Here is a 16,417-nt window from a genome sequence, read left to right as displayed (position 1 = left end):
AGAATGGTGTCTTGCCCAAGGACACAATACCTATTTGAAATTACCGTCGTGGAGATTGAAACACCATCCTCCAGAATATGAACAAGTCTTAACTCTACTGCAACTGCACCTATATAATTTAGTTTGATAGTACTTAAGAATGTGCAAGATTTTTAAACATGACCTAAATGTTCAAATCAAATACAGCTTTTAATGATAACAATTGTAGAAAAACTTTGTACAATCATGGCCATATAATTTGTTATTTTCATTCTCAAGTCTCTCATTTGCGTTCCAGTTCCAATAGTTGGACTAAAATCTCTCTGATCTGGACGGTCACTACGTAAACCCCAGCACCTGCAGAGAGCCATGAGTCAGTGCTAGTGCAGCCTTTGCAGCTCAGGGAGGGAATTCTGGAGGTCTTCATGAGGCCTGTCCATAAACTGAGAATGAGAAAAACTTGTATATGTCCTCTATTTGTAGGTTAATACACTAGTAACTAGTGTTGGGAGTAACGCGTTATAAAAGTAACGAATTACTGTAATGCATTGCTTTTTGCTGTAACGCAGTAATGTTCAGCATTACAGGGAAAAAAATGGTAATATTTTACTCTTTACAAATGTCAGTAATGCGCATCACAATGCTTTTTTATCCTGGATTGACTTGGTGGGTTTTTCTTCATACAAATTCGTTAAAATCACAGAATCACATATTAGCCAAGGTGAAACGCGGGAAACGCGCCCGTGTAGACCGTTGTGTAAAAGACCGTCGGGTGAAAGGACCGGCGCAAAACTCAGCGCTCCACGGGGCTAATCGCAGCTGACACCTGATCACGCTTTGTAGACACCCTGTTCCACGGGCTAGGGGTTCTCTCAGGGGTGGTTATAGATTCCAAGTTCTAGGCCAAGATTAGTCCTGGTTCAGTCCATATACAGCGCAAAAGTTCAGCATCTTTGCAGTCATTTTGGTGAGTTTAACTTAAAAGTAATGCAATAGTCGTGTAATGCCTTACATTTTAAATGCAGTAATATTGTAATGTAACAAATTACTTTGAAATGACAGTAATAAGTAATAAATAATGCATTACAGTTTTAAAGTAACTTGCCCAACAGTGCTAATAACACAGGTTGAGTTGTGGTTGTAGTAGGTGTACTTATTTAAAACAGTAAGAGCACATACAGTTCCCTTAATGGAAACAAAAGGCTATACTCAGGCACCTAACAGAAATAACCTTGCGACTGTTTTGTAGGAAAAACACTTTCTGTAGCCGCACCAGCTGTATCCGCCCTTTAATGCAGTACTATCTATCAGAGGAGCAGAGGTGAGACAAAGCAGAGGACACAGACAGAGACAGAGAGGCCAGAATCACTGGACGTGAGCTGGATTTAGACGAGTCCGAGTTTGAGCTCAAACACAAACAGTGACTCGGCAGGAGATAACTCCTCCAAAAGGCCAGGACAGCAGTCAGCCCAGGCTTACTGCAGTACAGAAAGGCAGTTCCTCACAAATAATGAGAAAGGTCAACATTTGTGGATCATAAATTTCAAAACAGTGAATCTCCCTCACAGTTATAGCCCTGGGTTTTGAAATACCGTCGCGATTAACAATTGGAAACAAAATATCATATCTTTTGAGCAGTGACAAAAGTGACCTATAACAGGAAGCTGAGACCCATTAGCCTCCTGCCCTCCATATGAAATTAAGACATCAAATTCATGCTCATGAACATGAATTTGTTCAGGTTTAGTACGATGCATGTTTCACGTCCTTTAGTCTTGCTGGTAAATCAATAAACATATTAGTTCAGTGGCACTTTTGCTTATAACTAATAATAAGGGGCAAATTGACCAAACATAAAGAGTTCAGAACTTTTTTTGGTTTGATTCCAGACTGTTTTGGGGGTCTGTGATTTCACACTATAGACTGTGCCATTATGACTTATTCAGGTGCAGGTAAAATACTTTTGCCCACAGCCTGCACTATGGGCTTTGCCTGACAAATCCAGACTGACGTCTCTCTGTATTTTTTATGAAGAGAGATCTCACCCTGCGTTCGATTATCTTCCGACTTCCACTTGGACCTTGGATTTGACGTCATGTCCGAGCTTGAAGCGTAATATTATGTTTCACGTGTTGGACTACGTGGATTATGATTATGACTATTCTCTTATTTTATGAAAACGCTGCCACTTTAATTAATTAAATTTTGGAAATTTTATGTTATGATTTCTTTTCCGTTACAACCTTAGGGACGTTAACGCCCGTTAATTCAAGTATTTGTTCAATACTGGCCTCACCACAACATCGACTACCAGACCCACAGGCAGTGATACGGAGGTAAAGTACTGCAGTGATACGAGTGACTGAAATTGTCATTTAAACCACCAAAGAGTCCAAACACAGTGATAACACCTCATATTTACACGTCACAGTGGTCGTACCCATCTTGGATTCTGACTCAGAATCCTTGCTCAGTCTACTTTTTCCGCCACCGAGTTCCGAGTCGAGCTGTCCCAGGAAAACTTCCTTGGAAAACCAATTCGGAAGGATAATTGAACACAGGGTCAGTCTGGTCCCCACCACCTCCTCTCTCTCTCTCTCAAACCAAACATGTCCGTCCAATCAGGTTTGTTTATTTCAGTGCGTCACACATGAAACGAAGGACGTCATTGGTCAATCATCAAATTTTAGCGCTTAGTTCAATAATTCTGCAGAAATCAGCTATATTATTCAGTGCCCTTGTGATTTTTCTTTCTTTCTACCTCATATGCAGCCATATTTGTTTTTATACGAACAGACCATGCATGTCCCTGATTGGCTAATCCACCTGTCAATTACACAACACATCTGAAATCTGGGAGATTCACTGGTGACCAGACTCACATCTTCATCTTAAGTATGTGAGATGTGTGTATTCTGGATCACAAGCAACAAAGAGCTGGATCTGACCAAACTCCTCACTTTATGAACAATGGACCTGGAAGACCTTCACCTGGTCGTCCACAAACTAAACAACAGGCTTCACGAGAGCGTTTTGTAACTAATGATATATGACTTCCCACTTTAAAGGTGCACTGTGCAACATTTCTGGTAAGGGGTCCGCCACATTCTTATCTCCATGGAAATGTTATTGCTTCATCTGGAATGTTCCACAGTATAGATTAAATCTATCTATCATGACTATTACAGTTCAGATCTGTGAAGAGTTGCCCCAATTCACAGAAGGAATTACTGTATTTTAGTTTGGAACATTTCAGGCAAAGCAATAACATCTCCATCGAGACAAGTTGCTAGCACAGGGTGACTGACCAGATTTTCAAAATAAAAAACTGGGACATCCCTGGTTTAGGTGGCTGGTAATAATAAAACTGTGAAAACGAGTGCGTAATTAAGGAAAATTATTATGCACTCGGCACGAACGTGAGTCAGCATACTCACATCTTCTTCGTTTTCTTCATTTTTGTCATTTTTAAGCAGCTTTTCTGTATTTTACCTAAACAAATGACAATTTATGCATCTCTTTACTGTTGGCAGGGATTAAATTGGTCAAAAATAGAGACACCTGGGACATTTTTTGTATAAAACTGGGACATATCACTGGTAGGGCTGTAACAGTAACCAAAATATTGTGATATCGTATTGTCAGAAGTCTCACAATAATATCAAGAGCTGTCACAATATATCAAATTATAACTTCCTTTGCTTAAATGCATTGTTCTTTAGTAGGAACAGCTAATAACCATAGGGAACTACATGTCCCATGATTCAGTTCAGCACAGACAATGTTTTTACTTGAATTGTTGGGATTTTGACAGTAATAATAATAATAATAGTAGTAATAATCACACCAAAATCATGTCAAGGTATTTTAAACGCAAGTGTCCTATTTAGAATTATATTTGTCACTCCAAAATATCACAATGAATTTCGTACCGTGAGACGCATATCGTGACAAAATCATTCCAAGAGATTTGGATATCGTTTCATCCCTAATCACTGGTTTTGGATAAATCTGCTGGGACAGGGGACACAGGGCTCAAAACCGGGACTGTCCTGGGTAAAAAGGGACGTCTGGTCACCTTGAATTATCAGAAATGTTGCGCAGTGCACCTTTAAATCCCCATCGCAAAAAGCAATCATTAACAAACATTGCACTATTTCAGTAGTTTTGGTTTGTGAGCTTGCTGGTCCGATTTCCCATAGTAGTCAGCATCATCATATGTACAGTATATATTGTCTTAAAAATAAAAACATTGCACATATTTCTATAAAGATATGATATTAGACTTGATATTATTTGATATTTCTTGTCCATAGAGAGGCACAGACTTGTGTTGTGTTGTGGCTACATATGTTAGCCGTGGCGAGGCTCTTATATACAAACCCTTGGAGAATACAGATCCTGCGTGTGTTGTTAAGGCATATTGTTGATTATTTCACTTGTAGTTACAGTTTAAAATACACATAAGCGGTAGCAGTAATAAAATCAGACAACAAAAGCAGCTCCTTCAGTGCAGCGTAACAGAAAAGGTCAAGTCTCAGATGACAGAATGTTTTATGATTCATTCTTTGTAGATTCTGTTGGGACCAAATGTTTTGCTGTGCTAAAGGTGCATTGTGTAACTTTTCTGGCAGAGGGTCCGTCAAAACAAATTATTTTCTAAGTGGAGATGTTATTGCATGCACATTAAACCTTTCTATCTTCATGGAGACCAAACCAGACCAAGATACAGGTCAGGTCTGTGGAGAGGCAGCCCCACTCACAGTCACAATGCCTGTTTTTCTCTGTATTTTTGAGATATTGAATCATCTTTAATTGAGTAAATGTAAGGTAAAACTGTTTAATGTCACTGTGGAACATTCCAGGCAAAGCAATGACATTTCCACAGAAACAAAGAGGAGATGGACCCCCAACCAAAAACATACATAGTGCACATTTATCTGGAAGTAGTTTTAATTTACCTGTGATTTTGTTTAACTGTGATTATTATGATGTGATCAGTGCGCTCACTGTGTAATTATTATGTCTCTGTTATGTTCAAAAAATCCTCACAGATCACAGAAATCGACTTTTTGGAGCTTTCTGCCAGGTTATAACATTGTTCCCTCATCAAAATAACATGCCTGGAGCGGGTTTATATGTCATCCATGCATGTTTGCGTAATATAGCGATCTCCACCAGACACTATTTGAGCCCTTCTTATATTTATCATGCGAGGTCAGCACAACATCTATGCTCCTGTACGACAATTCTCCATAAATATGCAAAAGCGTGATACAAAATAATACACTACAACAGACATGCCAAACTCAGGCCCGGGGGCTAAATTTGGCCCATGACATAATTATATTTGGCCCACGAGATTATATCAAATATGTATTAGAGCTGCCCAACAGCTACAGATAGACTATAGAGACATTATTTATTTGAAATTTTGTTATTATTTTATATTCTGCTTGTTCTGGATTCAATGTTTAAGCAAAACTATTACTAAACATTTATTTTAATAAGAAAAGGTTTAACATTACATATCTTAAAAGAAGAGAAAACATGCAGAAGTTTTTCAATAAATATTTAGTTTGGCCTACGACTTAGTCCCAGTTTTTAATTTTGGCCCTCTGTAAATTTGCGTTTGACACCCCTGTGCTACAACTTCACAAACCCGATGTGATGTGCAGTAGTTTCAAGAGCAGAATGCACACTGTTGTGATAGAGCTCTGAAGGGAGAGTTACTTAGCATGGAGAGCAAAAACTTATTAAACATAATACAACAGCGTCTATGAATATAGCATTTTCAAAACAATAGAAGTTAAGTCATTTTTAATACCTTGAACAGCTATGATAGTTGAATGAAAATCTTTTTAAGTTTGTATATTATATTGTAATTATAATGGTGTTTCTTGCCCTCCACTGGCAACATGTTACAATTGCTAAGTAACAGCACAACAATTAATAGATACTTATTATAAAAGTGTGCATAGAGTTGACGGGTATAACAACTGCATCCTACCAGCTCTATGGGACCAATTCATGTATATTCAAACACTGATTAACAGGGATATCGTATCGTCAAATGTCTCACAATAACATCGTGGACCATCACAATATATCGAATTACGAGTCTCTTTGCTTAAATTAAGAGTTATGGTGCAGCAATGGCTAAAAAAAACAGAGGTAACTACATAGACCATGATCCTTTGCTCGATTTCAGTGTAGACTACAAGAAGAAATAACAGTTATAAGCACTTTGAAATATTAATTATTTGGATTAAGTCTTGTTATGGTATTTTAAGTAGCATATTCACAGTTTTGTCGCAATAAATATTGTACCGTGAGATTTGGATATCGTTACATTCCTACTGATTAAGCATGCCAACTTTAAAAAAGAAAAAAAAAAAGAAAAAGTGATTTCAGTCGGATTTGTGTGTAATTAACATCTGAAGTGAAGGAGCTGCTAATGCCAACTTGCAAATGTGAAACAAAAACATCTTAGACTTGAGAATGTGATGCGAGCTCAAGCGTGGCCTATTATTAAACATGAGGCAACAGTTCGGTGCAGGTTATAAATATTCACCAAGGTTCTGGGTTCACTTCGCCGAAGAGGATTTGTCAGGAAATCTCACAGGTTTTCAAGTCTTCTCATTTGCAACTTTACACCTCAATAGTTTGGTAGAATTATTTAAAGGACCACGGTGTAACTTTTTGGTCGGGAGTCCGTCACCTGCTTGTGTCTGTGGATTTGTCATTGCTCTGCCTGGAATGTTCCCCAGTATGGCATTAAACCAGTCTACCTTACATTTATTCAATTACAGATGGTTTTATAGTTTAAAAATACCTATAAAACAGGCATTCTGACTCTGAGTTGGGTTAGGGTTAGGGTTAGGTCTCCACAGATCTGACCCGTAACTTGGTCTAGTTTGGTCTCCATGAAGATAGAAAACTTTAATGCCATACTGTGAAACATTCCAGACAAAGCGGTTCATGTATCATTTGTTCTTTTGAATTTGAATTAAGAATGAAAATAATAAAATGGGAAAACAGTTTATTTCATTTTTCCATTTTAGTGTCAAACACGCAAAAAACAGATTTACCTTTATTTTCAATATCTAATTTGAAGTTTGTTTCAAATAACAACAATCAAAAAACTGTCTTGGTGCCTAATTAATTTTTATATTTTATTCTCTGTGGTTTATTTGCCCCAGACGTTATGCTGTAAAGTCAAACAAGGATCTATAATAAAATCTATTTTTATTGCAGATCTGTGGTGTCAACTGAACAAAGGAGAGTTTATTGCTGCTTCCTGTTTCTTGTCATGGAGTTCAACAATTACTTTCTAAGACACAAAAGTAAACATGTTGCTATAAAACAGACATGTCAAACTCAGGCCCGGGGGCCAAATTTGGTCCGTGATATAATTATATTTGGCCCACGAGATCATATCAAATATGTATTAGAGCTGTCCCAAAGGCTACAAATAGAATATAGAGACATTATTTCTTTTAAATTTTGTTATTATTTTATATTCTGCTTGTTCTGGATTCAATGTTTAAGCAAAACTATCATTAAACATTTATTTTAATAAAAGGTTTAACATTACATATCTCGAAAGAAGAGAAAACATGCAGCTGTTGTTGGAAATTTTCAATAAATATTTTGTTAGGCCCACGACTTAGTCCCAGTTTCTAATTTTGGCCTTCCAGTCGCAGAATAATATATCCAATAAAATATCCAAGTTGAAATCAAAGAGACTGTTTTTGATTGGTGTTATATGAAATTAACTTCAAATTAAGTATTGGAAGTAGAGGTCAGAATCTTTTCTTTTTTTTTACACTAAAGCGGAATAATGAAATACCAAACTGTTTTCCCATTTTATTGTTTTTTTGTTCTTAATTGAAATTTTTAAAAAACGAATGGTACACAGATCCAAAACAATAACATCTCCATCGAGAAAACCATTTGACGAACCCGCCACAATAAAAGTTACACAACGCACCTTTAAAGAACAGAAAATAACTGGCGCTAGGCAACAATAAAATCCAACAGTTGAATCTAAAATCACACGCATAATATATTATACTTGCTAATGTTATCGCACAAAGCTGGCATCACATTCCCGTTGCTTTACAGTAATCCTATATAATCTCTCATATACATTCACTTATTCACATTGGATCTGATAAATACTTAGACTTAATGCGTCTCTCTTTTACATTACATTGGTGCTATGGCCCAAATACAAGTTTTCACAGAATGCAAAGCTAGAAGACACAGATGTGCTTGTCAACAAACTGTACCAAACTCTACTGTGCAAAAGTCAGATTTTAAAAAGGAGAAAAAGGACAAAAGAACAAAATAAAATCACGAGTACTTGGAAATCACAGACCTCAAGGCACTGGCTCTGTCTCGCAACGCTACAGTGCTCAATGTTGCTCAGAATTTAAAGGGCCTATATCACACAAAAGGCAAACATTACAAGCTTTAAGGCATGTTATAATATTGTTTCCTCCTTAAAAATTTACCCGGTGTTGCATCCGGTGAAGAAGAACTCAGCCTAAATGTGCAGGGTTTGTGTGTTGAAAATACATGAATAAAAAACAACTCCAGGATCATTTGTGATGAGGAAACAACATTATAACATAGATGAGAAAATAGCGTAAGATAGGCCCTTTAAATTAAATTAATTAAAACCTTTATATTGATTTGAATTCAGAATATGAATCCTGATTTCACTGATTTTGACTAGTTTAATATGACTTGTTTCATTATATTTTGCAATGATTTCAATTTAGATTATTTTTTCCAAGCCATAATCTGTCTGCAGGTGAAGAGAGAATTTTACTTGTTAAAAAAAACCCCAACAACTTACCATATTTTTTAGACTATAAATCGCACTTTTTTTCATGGTTTGGGTGTTTCCGGCAGCTCATTCTCTGGTGTGACTTATATATTAAAATTTTCACACTGACAGCCTCGAGAGGGCGCTCTAGGCTTGTGTCAGTGTCTGCTGCTCCTATTACTCCTGTACCACTGTCACTTCACTCTACTGCGCATGTCTCCTGCAGAAAGAGCCCCTGTTCTGTCTGTATCATGTCAGTCAAATCACCATTAATTTAAAATTTAAGTCACTTCAATGACAACTGAAACCATCCTGTCGGGATTCAGAAAGGTCGGAATAATTCTAACTGGAACTGATGCTGAGTCTGACGACAGCTACACAGAAGAGGAAGAGGCGCTCCGTTTACCTCTGGAGGTCGCGGAGTTACTCAGAAGTGACACCGAGGATGAAGAATTCAGTGGATTTAGTGATTTGGAGTGAGATGGAGAGTTTGGTAAACTTGTTCTGTTCTGGTGTTTATGCTATAGTTTATCTGAAGAACTGTTCATATGTGACGTTAACCGTCTGTTGTTCTCTATTCTATTGTTATTACTAGAACTTGCCTTTCAAGATGAAATGTCAGTTCCTGGTCTCAGATTTTATAAAATAAATTTCTCCCAAAAAGTGCGACTTATAGTCTGAAAAATATGGTACTCCTATTCTGTTTAAACTTGCACTGGGTAACTTTTCTGGTGGAAGGTCTACCACTTGCTTGTCTCCATGGAGATATTTTTTTGCCTTGCTTATTCTACATTAATCACATTGGAGACACATTACTGGTCAGATCTATGGAGAAGCAAGACTGCACATGGTAACAGTTCATGTTTTTAAAGTATTTTTGAACTATAAAACTACTTAAATTTAACAAATACAAGGGAGATATTGTATTTTTAATGCCATACTGTGAAACATTCCAGACAAAGAAATAACATCTCCATGGAGAGAAGCAAGTAGTAATAGTAGAAGTTACACACTGTATTTAAAATAAGTCCCAGTTCACACCAGTAAAGTCTTACAATATGATAATCTAGACCTTTATATAGATTATTTCAGCCTATTCAAATTACTCTACTGAAGTCATTTTTGTCATATTTGCAATGCACGATAAAATTCAATTTACATCTTTAAAAAAATAAAATAAAATAATCAAAGAGAAAATTCCGATATCTCCAACTTTTGCACAGTAATCCTTCTCCCTGTACTTGTCCAGGATGTGCTCTTGGCTATTGTCTTACCTGTATTCAGTTACATTACAGGATCTTTCTAGCCATACCTCCTCATTCCGCCTGGAATTGTGCTAAAAATGTCTTTCCAAAATCTCGGAACGCATTTTTCCGTTGCAACACAAAATCGCCAATCGCCAACCGCGCTCCGATTCACGCCGTAGACGGTCCCGCTTCGGTTTTAGCGTCTCTGCTCGTCCCACACTGTCCATTATTCCTCATTTCCACTAGAAAATTCTCCCCTCCATCCGCTCCTTCGATAGCTTCGCCGGTCGCAAGCTGCTTCATCCTCATATTTATCGATCCGTAAGTTCTTTTGGGTCGTACGAAGGCAGCTCTCCGCCTGTACATCTCCCCTCTGCAAATGGACACCATCAGCAGTACGGACAAAAACATCCCCCCCAGAGTTAGCAACCCCAAACCCGCTATGATGCATTTATCCAGGTGCGATCCCAACTGGGCGTAGTACAGCTCCAGTTTCTCCATCTGGCGAGCCGATATCGTGTCCGGGTCCACTTTGGCCTCGCGCGGAATGGTGTACGCTATCACCACGAGCACGATGCCGCTGACGAGGAAGACCAGAGCGAAGATGAAACCGTAGTCGGCGGAGTGGTCGTCGCCCGGGTGCTGGTGATACTCGCGGAGGTCGTGGGACTCGGCGGGATCGGCGGCGTCCTCGTCTTCGTAGCACAGGTCCTGGGCCGGTTGCTGTGGCGATTCGGCCTGGAAAGACACAAGGAGAAATGGGCGATCCTTGTAGTTCATACTTTACAGTCATGTCACATTTATTTATTTATTTATTTATTTGTTTGAGCAAGGTTAGGGTTAGGGTTTAGGGTTAGAAAGAATGAAAAAGTAAGAAGAATTTTGGTTTTAATTTATGGTTGTACAAACTAATAATAAATAATAATGATAACAATGGCACAAATGTTTATGGTTTATGATCGTGCAAAATAAACCACAATAAAAAAAATAAAAAAAAAAAAAAAAATTGGGGTGTTCTTCATGTATCTCTATAGTGGAATGTTCAGAATACAATAATCTGTCATTTTAACTTATAGTCAAATTACTATTCTGAAGTTTGTCCATAATTTCCACATCTCAAGACTTCTGCACAGTCACCATGGCAACACAATACACAGATTCTGGTCAGAGTGAATTAAAATGAAGCTAAAATTAAAGTCTAACGAACCTCAAACAAAAAAAATCAAAGCAAAGCAAATCACTGTCTCTTTGAATGATTGGACCAGTATCTGATGGCAACAGTGAAAAGAAACCCACGTTAAAGGTGCCGTACCTGATTCTCACTGTCTTAAAATCTAGTTCATTTTACATTGTTTGCAGTGGTCCAAACTCATTCTCCACTTTTCAAGCATTAACATAATTCACTGTGATGAGATTAAAAGCACCTTTCATGACTTTTAGAGACCAGATGCAAACAGCAACTAGCAGGCTAACAACACAGCCAATAAAAACTATTCATAACTAGATGTAGGCAGCACACAGTCGTCTCATTTTGACCCTAAGAGCTGCTTTTACAATAAACCTATAACTGCACACTATAGAGTGGGACAAATTTACTTTAATAATAATAATAATGCATCAGTTTTATATAATGCTTTTTTGGACTGTGGGCTTCTACCCTGTGTTTTTAAAGTTTCATTCATATGTTAATACGCCCTGTAATTTGCCCTGTTATATGCTGTGTATGTTTTTTGGACTTTGGAGTGTCAATGGTGAATGTATATGGGACAGATAAGGGGGGTATCTCCAACCTTTAGCATATGCCAATCTGTTATGGGACACGTGTTGGGACAAAGTGCTGTGTATGTTTCCATGAAGATGTTAACTCAACAGTTATGCTGGTATAAAAGGCATTCAGTTTTTCTGTGCATCAGTGGGGGAAACGCCGACCGCGTTGTCGAAGGACGACCGACGCACAGAGAGACGCCGTGTAGGCAAAATCATGCTGAATCAACTTGAATCTTGAGACCTGAATCTGCCTGAACTAATAAAGAGACCTTTTCTAACTCTCCAAGCCTCTTTCTTAAGATCTTCTGTTTAGGCTGCCTCCAGGAGAAGCTGACAGGACACTCAAAGACGTTTTACAGAGCATTATTCATTCACTCCATACCCGGTGATTGTAAACTACTACTGTAGCCATAGCTGTCCTGGGGCAGATTGACAGAAGCGAGGCTGTCAATATGTGCCATTGACCCCTCCGACCACCACCATCACTCATGCACACACCATTTTCATACAAGGCAATGTGGGTGCAGTGCCTTGCCTAAATACACAATAACAGTTTTTGCACCTGGCGCCCCCCTGTGGCACCTGATTTTCCCATCGGTCTCCATCCAAGTACTGACCAGACCCGGCCCTGCTTAGCTTTGACAAGCCGGTATGGCCGCAAAGATTTTATTACGTGAAAATCTGGTACAGCCCCTTAAAATAAAAAATAACATTGAAATTCGTTTCAACAAAAGAAATCTGATTGATGCTTCAGTTAAACCTGGTACTTTGTGGTACATCCATAAACATTGATTCACTACAACAATGGAATACTATAAAGATGTTCATTGACGGTGGACAGATATGATGGCTGGAGGGAGATTCAGTGTGGGGGTTCTGTCTCCAATCCAGAATGTTTTTTTTTTTGAAGATGACATCTTCGAACTGGAGGATGGGCGAAGGAGTTGAGTCAAGACATCTGACACGGAGGGTGTTGTTGGGACAGGCCGTATAAATAGAGCTTCTGGGTAATTGAAGGTGTGGTTGAGATAAGCCGTGGTTGGGTGGAGTGGAGGTTGAGGCGTAGTCCAGTTAATCATACTAACTCCATTTAAACTGTTAAATGTGGACTATCCCAACTCCCGATGCCATAGTTCCCATATTTTAATTCAACTAAAATGTTATATTGATTTTTATTCAGCATATTAAATCTACACTATGTAACTTTTCTGGCAGATGGAGATGCTATTGCTTTTCCAGGAATATTCCACGCAGTAAGCATTCAAACATACAGTATATCTACATGAAGCTATGCCACGGGTATCATTTGTGGAGAGGCATACCTGCTTCACAGTCAGACGACATGTTTCTTTAAGTGTCACTTGAATAAATGCAAGACAGATCGGGTTAATACCAAGGATGTTGCAATACTGAATGACGCTATTACATAAATGGGCTTTTCTTCCCTAATGGCAATGACGATAATACCAGGACTCATCATTTCAGCAGGCTTTTATCTTCTTATCATTTTTGTGTCTTTTTACGACAACTAACTGCTCAGCCTGAATAGATTTTGGTCACCCTCCACGCACTCTCAGACCGCACTGTCCTTGTTTCTTTGTTAAGGCCGGAATTAATCACATATGGTCTATTCACCGTTGATAAATACGCCGAGCCTTTTATTCTAAGCCCACGCACTCGATCTGATTTACGGCGAGCGATAATATTTCATACATCTAGTTTCTCAGCCAGGTCTGTTATGTTTTGTCACTACATCATTTACAGACACTATCAAAAGCGTTTACCTGTCAAATAAAATGTATCCAGTACCAAAGATGACACCTTATCTTACGCTGTTCGTAAATTACCTTTATATGTCGCTACCTGCACAGTCAATCTTCAAGGTGCACTTATTCTAACTTGATGGAGATGGTTTGGCTTTGATTTGGGTGTAATTGTTCCACAGTTTGACATTAAAGGTCCCATATTACACAAAATGGACTCTTATGAGGTTTAAGCCGTGTTATAATGTTGTTACCTCCTCAAAAACAGACCTGGAGTTGTGTTTTGTTTCATTCACACATGTTTGAGGAAAGCTTTATTATAAGTCTGTCTACGGCTACGTTTATATGATGACGGTCTGAACAGAAGATGCAAAAGTGGCGTCGCGTCTTCACTTTTTATTCCGAGTTTAGACAAGTGTTTTTGGGAGGAAATCTGCGAGGATACGGTGATGCAAATGTGTGTGGAATTCGATTGAGTATGCATACCAGGCAGCTCGATGGTGACGTTAGGCGGTGATGTATATGACATAAATGCGTACATGACCTGAGCAGATCTGACCAGAGTTTTGCGTCTTGGGCAGTGTAGACGAAATGCTAAGGTGGAGCGTATTCAACTTTTCCTCTCTGGAGCGTGGTTTAAGATTTTTGCATTTTTAAGCCCCCAAAATGCCGTCACGATCTAAATGAAAGGCACTTCTAATAAAGTATTTTATAGTTTTTACCCGCAAGCGTCCTCATGTAAACAGGCCCTACATCTCCAAAGCTCAAAATGCTCTGTTCCAGCTTGTGATGTTCATGTGGTGGTAGTTTTCAAGTTAACAGCTCCTTTTACCTTTAATTCTGTAGTAATTGGCAATTCAAGGGCTGAAATGATCAAAAATGATTCTAGTGAAAGCGTATGGAGTTTAAAAACCTAGTGAAGCACTTCCTGTATTATCACATGACACACACGGTGGAACAGAGTGGGTGAGTGTTTTTCATTTGAGAAGAGCTCAGCCTAAATATGCAGCGTTTACGTGTTAAACATGAGCAAATGAAACAAAACACAACTCTGGGTATGTTTTTCATAAGGATACAACATTATATTTCTGTCTATTACATGCATTCTCAGTGTGAGCAGGGTCGCCTCTACACAGATCTGACGTGCAAGCTGGCCTTGTCATGCATGTCATTGAGATTTAATGTCATACTCCACACAACAAAACATAACTCCAGGCCACTTTTCCCAGACGAAGACCATCTGGCTGGTCGAAACGCGTTGGCGTCCCTTCATGCAATAAAATACTTTTAATATATTCAGTCGGAGTGCCTCGGGTTTGTATCTTGCCCACTTTTACATTTTCCAGTAAGGGCAACATTCTGTTTAAATAACTCCAGGTATGTTTTGATGAGGTAACAATATTCTAACAAGACTCAGAAGATGTGTGTATAATCCCTCAGTTGTCCAAGCAGAATCCATGGCAGAAGGAGAAATTCAATTTGTCAACTGGACAAAAGTTTATTTGGTCCAATACAACAGTCCAGAACTGAAGAAGCAGCTTGGATGACCAAATAAACTTTTGTCCAGTTGACAAATTGAATTTCTTCTTTTGCCAAGGCTCACAAGAGAAAATTCTCTGTTATTCTGTAATATCACATTGCCAGAGCTACAACGGAATATTTTTAGTCATTTATCAGAAACAATCATTGTAGACCTACCAACGACACAACCTACTATATCTGAACTGACCTTTAACCTTCTAGCTCTTACCTTTGCATTACTGTTGGCGGAGGTTGAGGGCACACAGTTGCTGATCTCCTGCAGCTCCTCATCCTGCAGGTAGGAGGCGTTGTGGAAACCTCTGGCCCCACTCCTCAGTGGGACGGGGCCCGGACTGACCCCTCTGTCGGCTGTCCTGCCCACAGTGGCCAGCTCCTGCAGCTCCACACCGTTCATGGTCCTCTCTGACCAGGCATCACTGCAGAGAGAGAAGTGGGAGTCAGATCACAATTTTCAACAGCATGGAAGGAAATGACCACTGGAGACAAAGGATAACTGGTCGATCAATACCAATAAGGGATGTGTTGATGTATATACCATGTTAAGACAGTCAAAGTGCTTTACATCAAAGTATTCATTCAATCCCCACACCATAGGTCAAATCCTCCAGCTAAGGTAGTCCTGATCAAGACTTGTAGTTCAAGATCTGGAGATGAGTCCCTGAGTGTTGCACTGCTCCTAAAAGGTCACCCCAGTGGTACTGAGTGATTTTAGAGGTCCTATAGCAATGGAGTGGTTGGCTTCTTTTGTGGCTACCTGGCTCACACACTTAACAGTTTTGGAAACTTTATGTTTTATAAGCCCAGTTTTTAACGTCATATCATGGGATTTTAACCAACTAGTGCAGCATGTGAAGTTCAAAGGACACAAGAAAGGGACTGTTGGATTGTGTGAAATTAATTGTTTGTCTTTCCAATATTCCAATTAGAGGTGAACTAAGAAACTAACTGTTGAGATGTTACGGGCTTAGACCATTTGTGGCAGCATATGTGGCAGAAGACTAGCCAGGCTGGCACCAACTAGTGCCTCCACTCAATTTAATTTCTCTCCAGTGACTAGGTCAGGAATCAAAATACACTAGATGGTTTGCAAAAACCCCAGAAATGCGAGTTCGAGCACCAGCCAATCAGAGAAGAACCATATATTCTGTGTTGTCAACGATTCCCGAGATCGAGGATTTAAAGCTGGAACAAAGATAATGTTTTGTAAATTTCATCAAGGGGAAAGACGTTATTGCCCTTCTTCCGACGGGATTTGGGAAAAGCTTAATATACCCGTTAGCCCC

The 16,417-nt window shown here is 38.9% G+C and overlaps 1 protein-coding gene across 1 annotated transcript; it reads right to left on the bottom strand.

Annotated features, from left to right (window-relative positions):
• Nucleotides 1-10,230: 10,230 nt before the first annotated feature.
• On the bottom strand, nucleotides 10,231-15,528 carry tmem74b (transmembrane protein 74B). Its single transcript, XM_020920764.2, has 2 exons — nucleotides 15,343-15,528; nucleotides 10,231-10,800 (listed from the first exon to the last, which is right to left on the bottom strand). Exons 1-2 carry the CDS (start codon nucleotides 15,526-15,528, stop codon nucleotides 10,231-10,233), a joined length of 756 nt encoding a protein of 251 aa, XP_020776423.1.
• Nucleotides 15,529-16,417: the final 889 nt, after the last annotated feature.

The sequence above is a fragment of the Boleophthalmus pectinirostris genome, unplaced genomic scaffold (genome assembly GCF_026225935.1).
Source record: "Boleophthalmus pectinirostris isolate CB_2022bp ecotype Guang Dong unplaced genomic scaffold, ASM2622593v1 HiC_scaffold_3, whole genome shotgun sequence".
Lineage (NCBI taxonomy): Eukaryota > Metazoa > Chordata > Actinopteri > Gobiiformes > Gobiidae > Boleophthalmus > Boleophthalmus pectinirostris.
Note: the sequence above shows the minus strand (reverse complement) of the source record. Positions and strands in the feature narration are given on the sequence as shown.

Excerpts from the sequence above, each read along its gene's own strand:
- tmem74b (XM_020920764.2), bottom strand. The coding sequence starts at position 15,528 with ATGAACGGTGTGGAGCTGCAGGAGCTGGCCACTGTGGGCAGGACAGCC. Across the intron at positions 10,801-15,342 it reads CCGCCAACAGTAATGCAAAG|GCCGAATCGCCACAGCAACC; the intron begins GTAAGAGCTAGA and ends GTGTCTTTCCAG.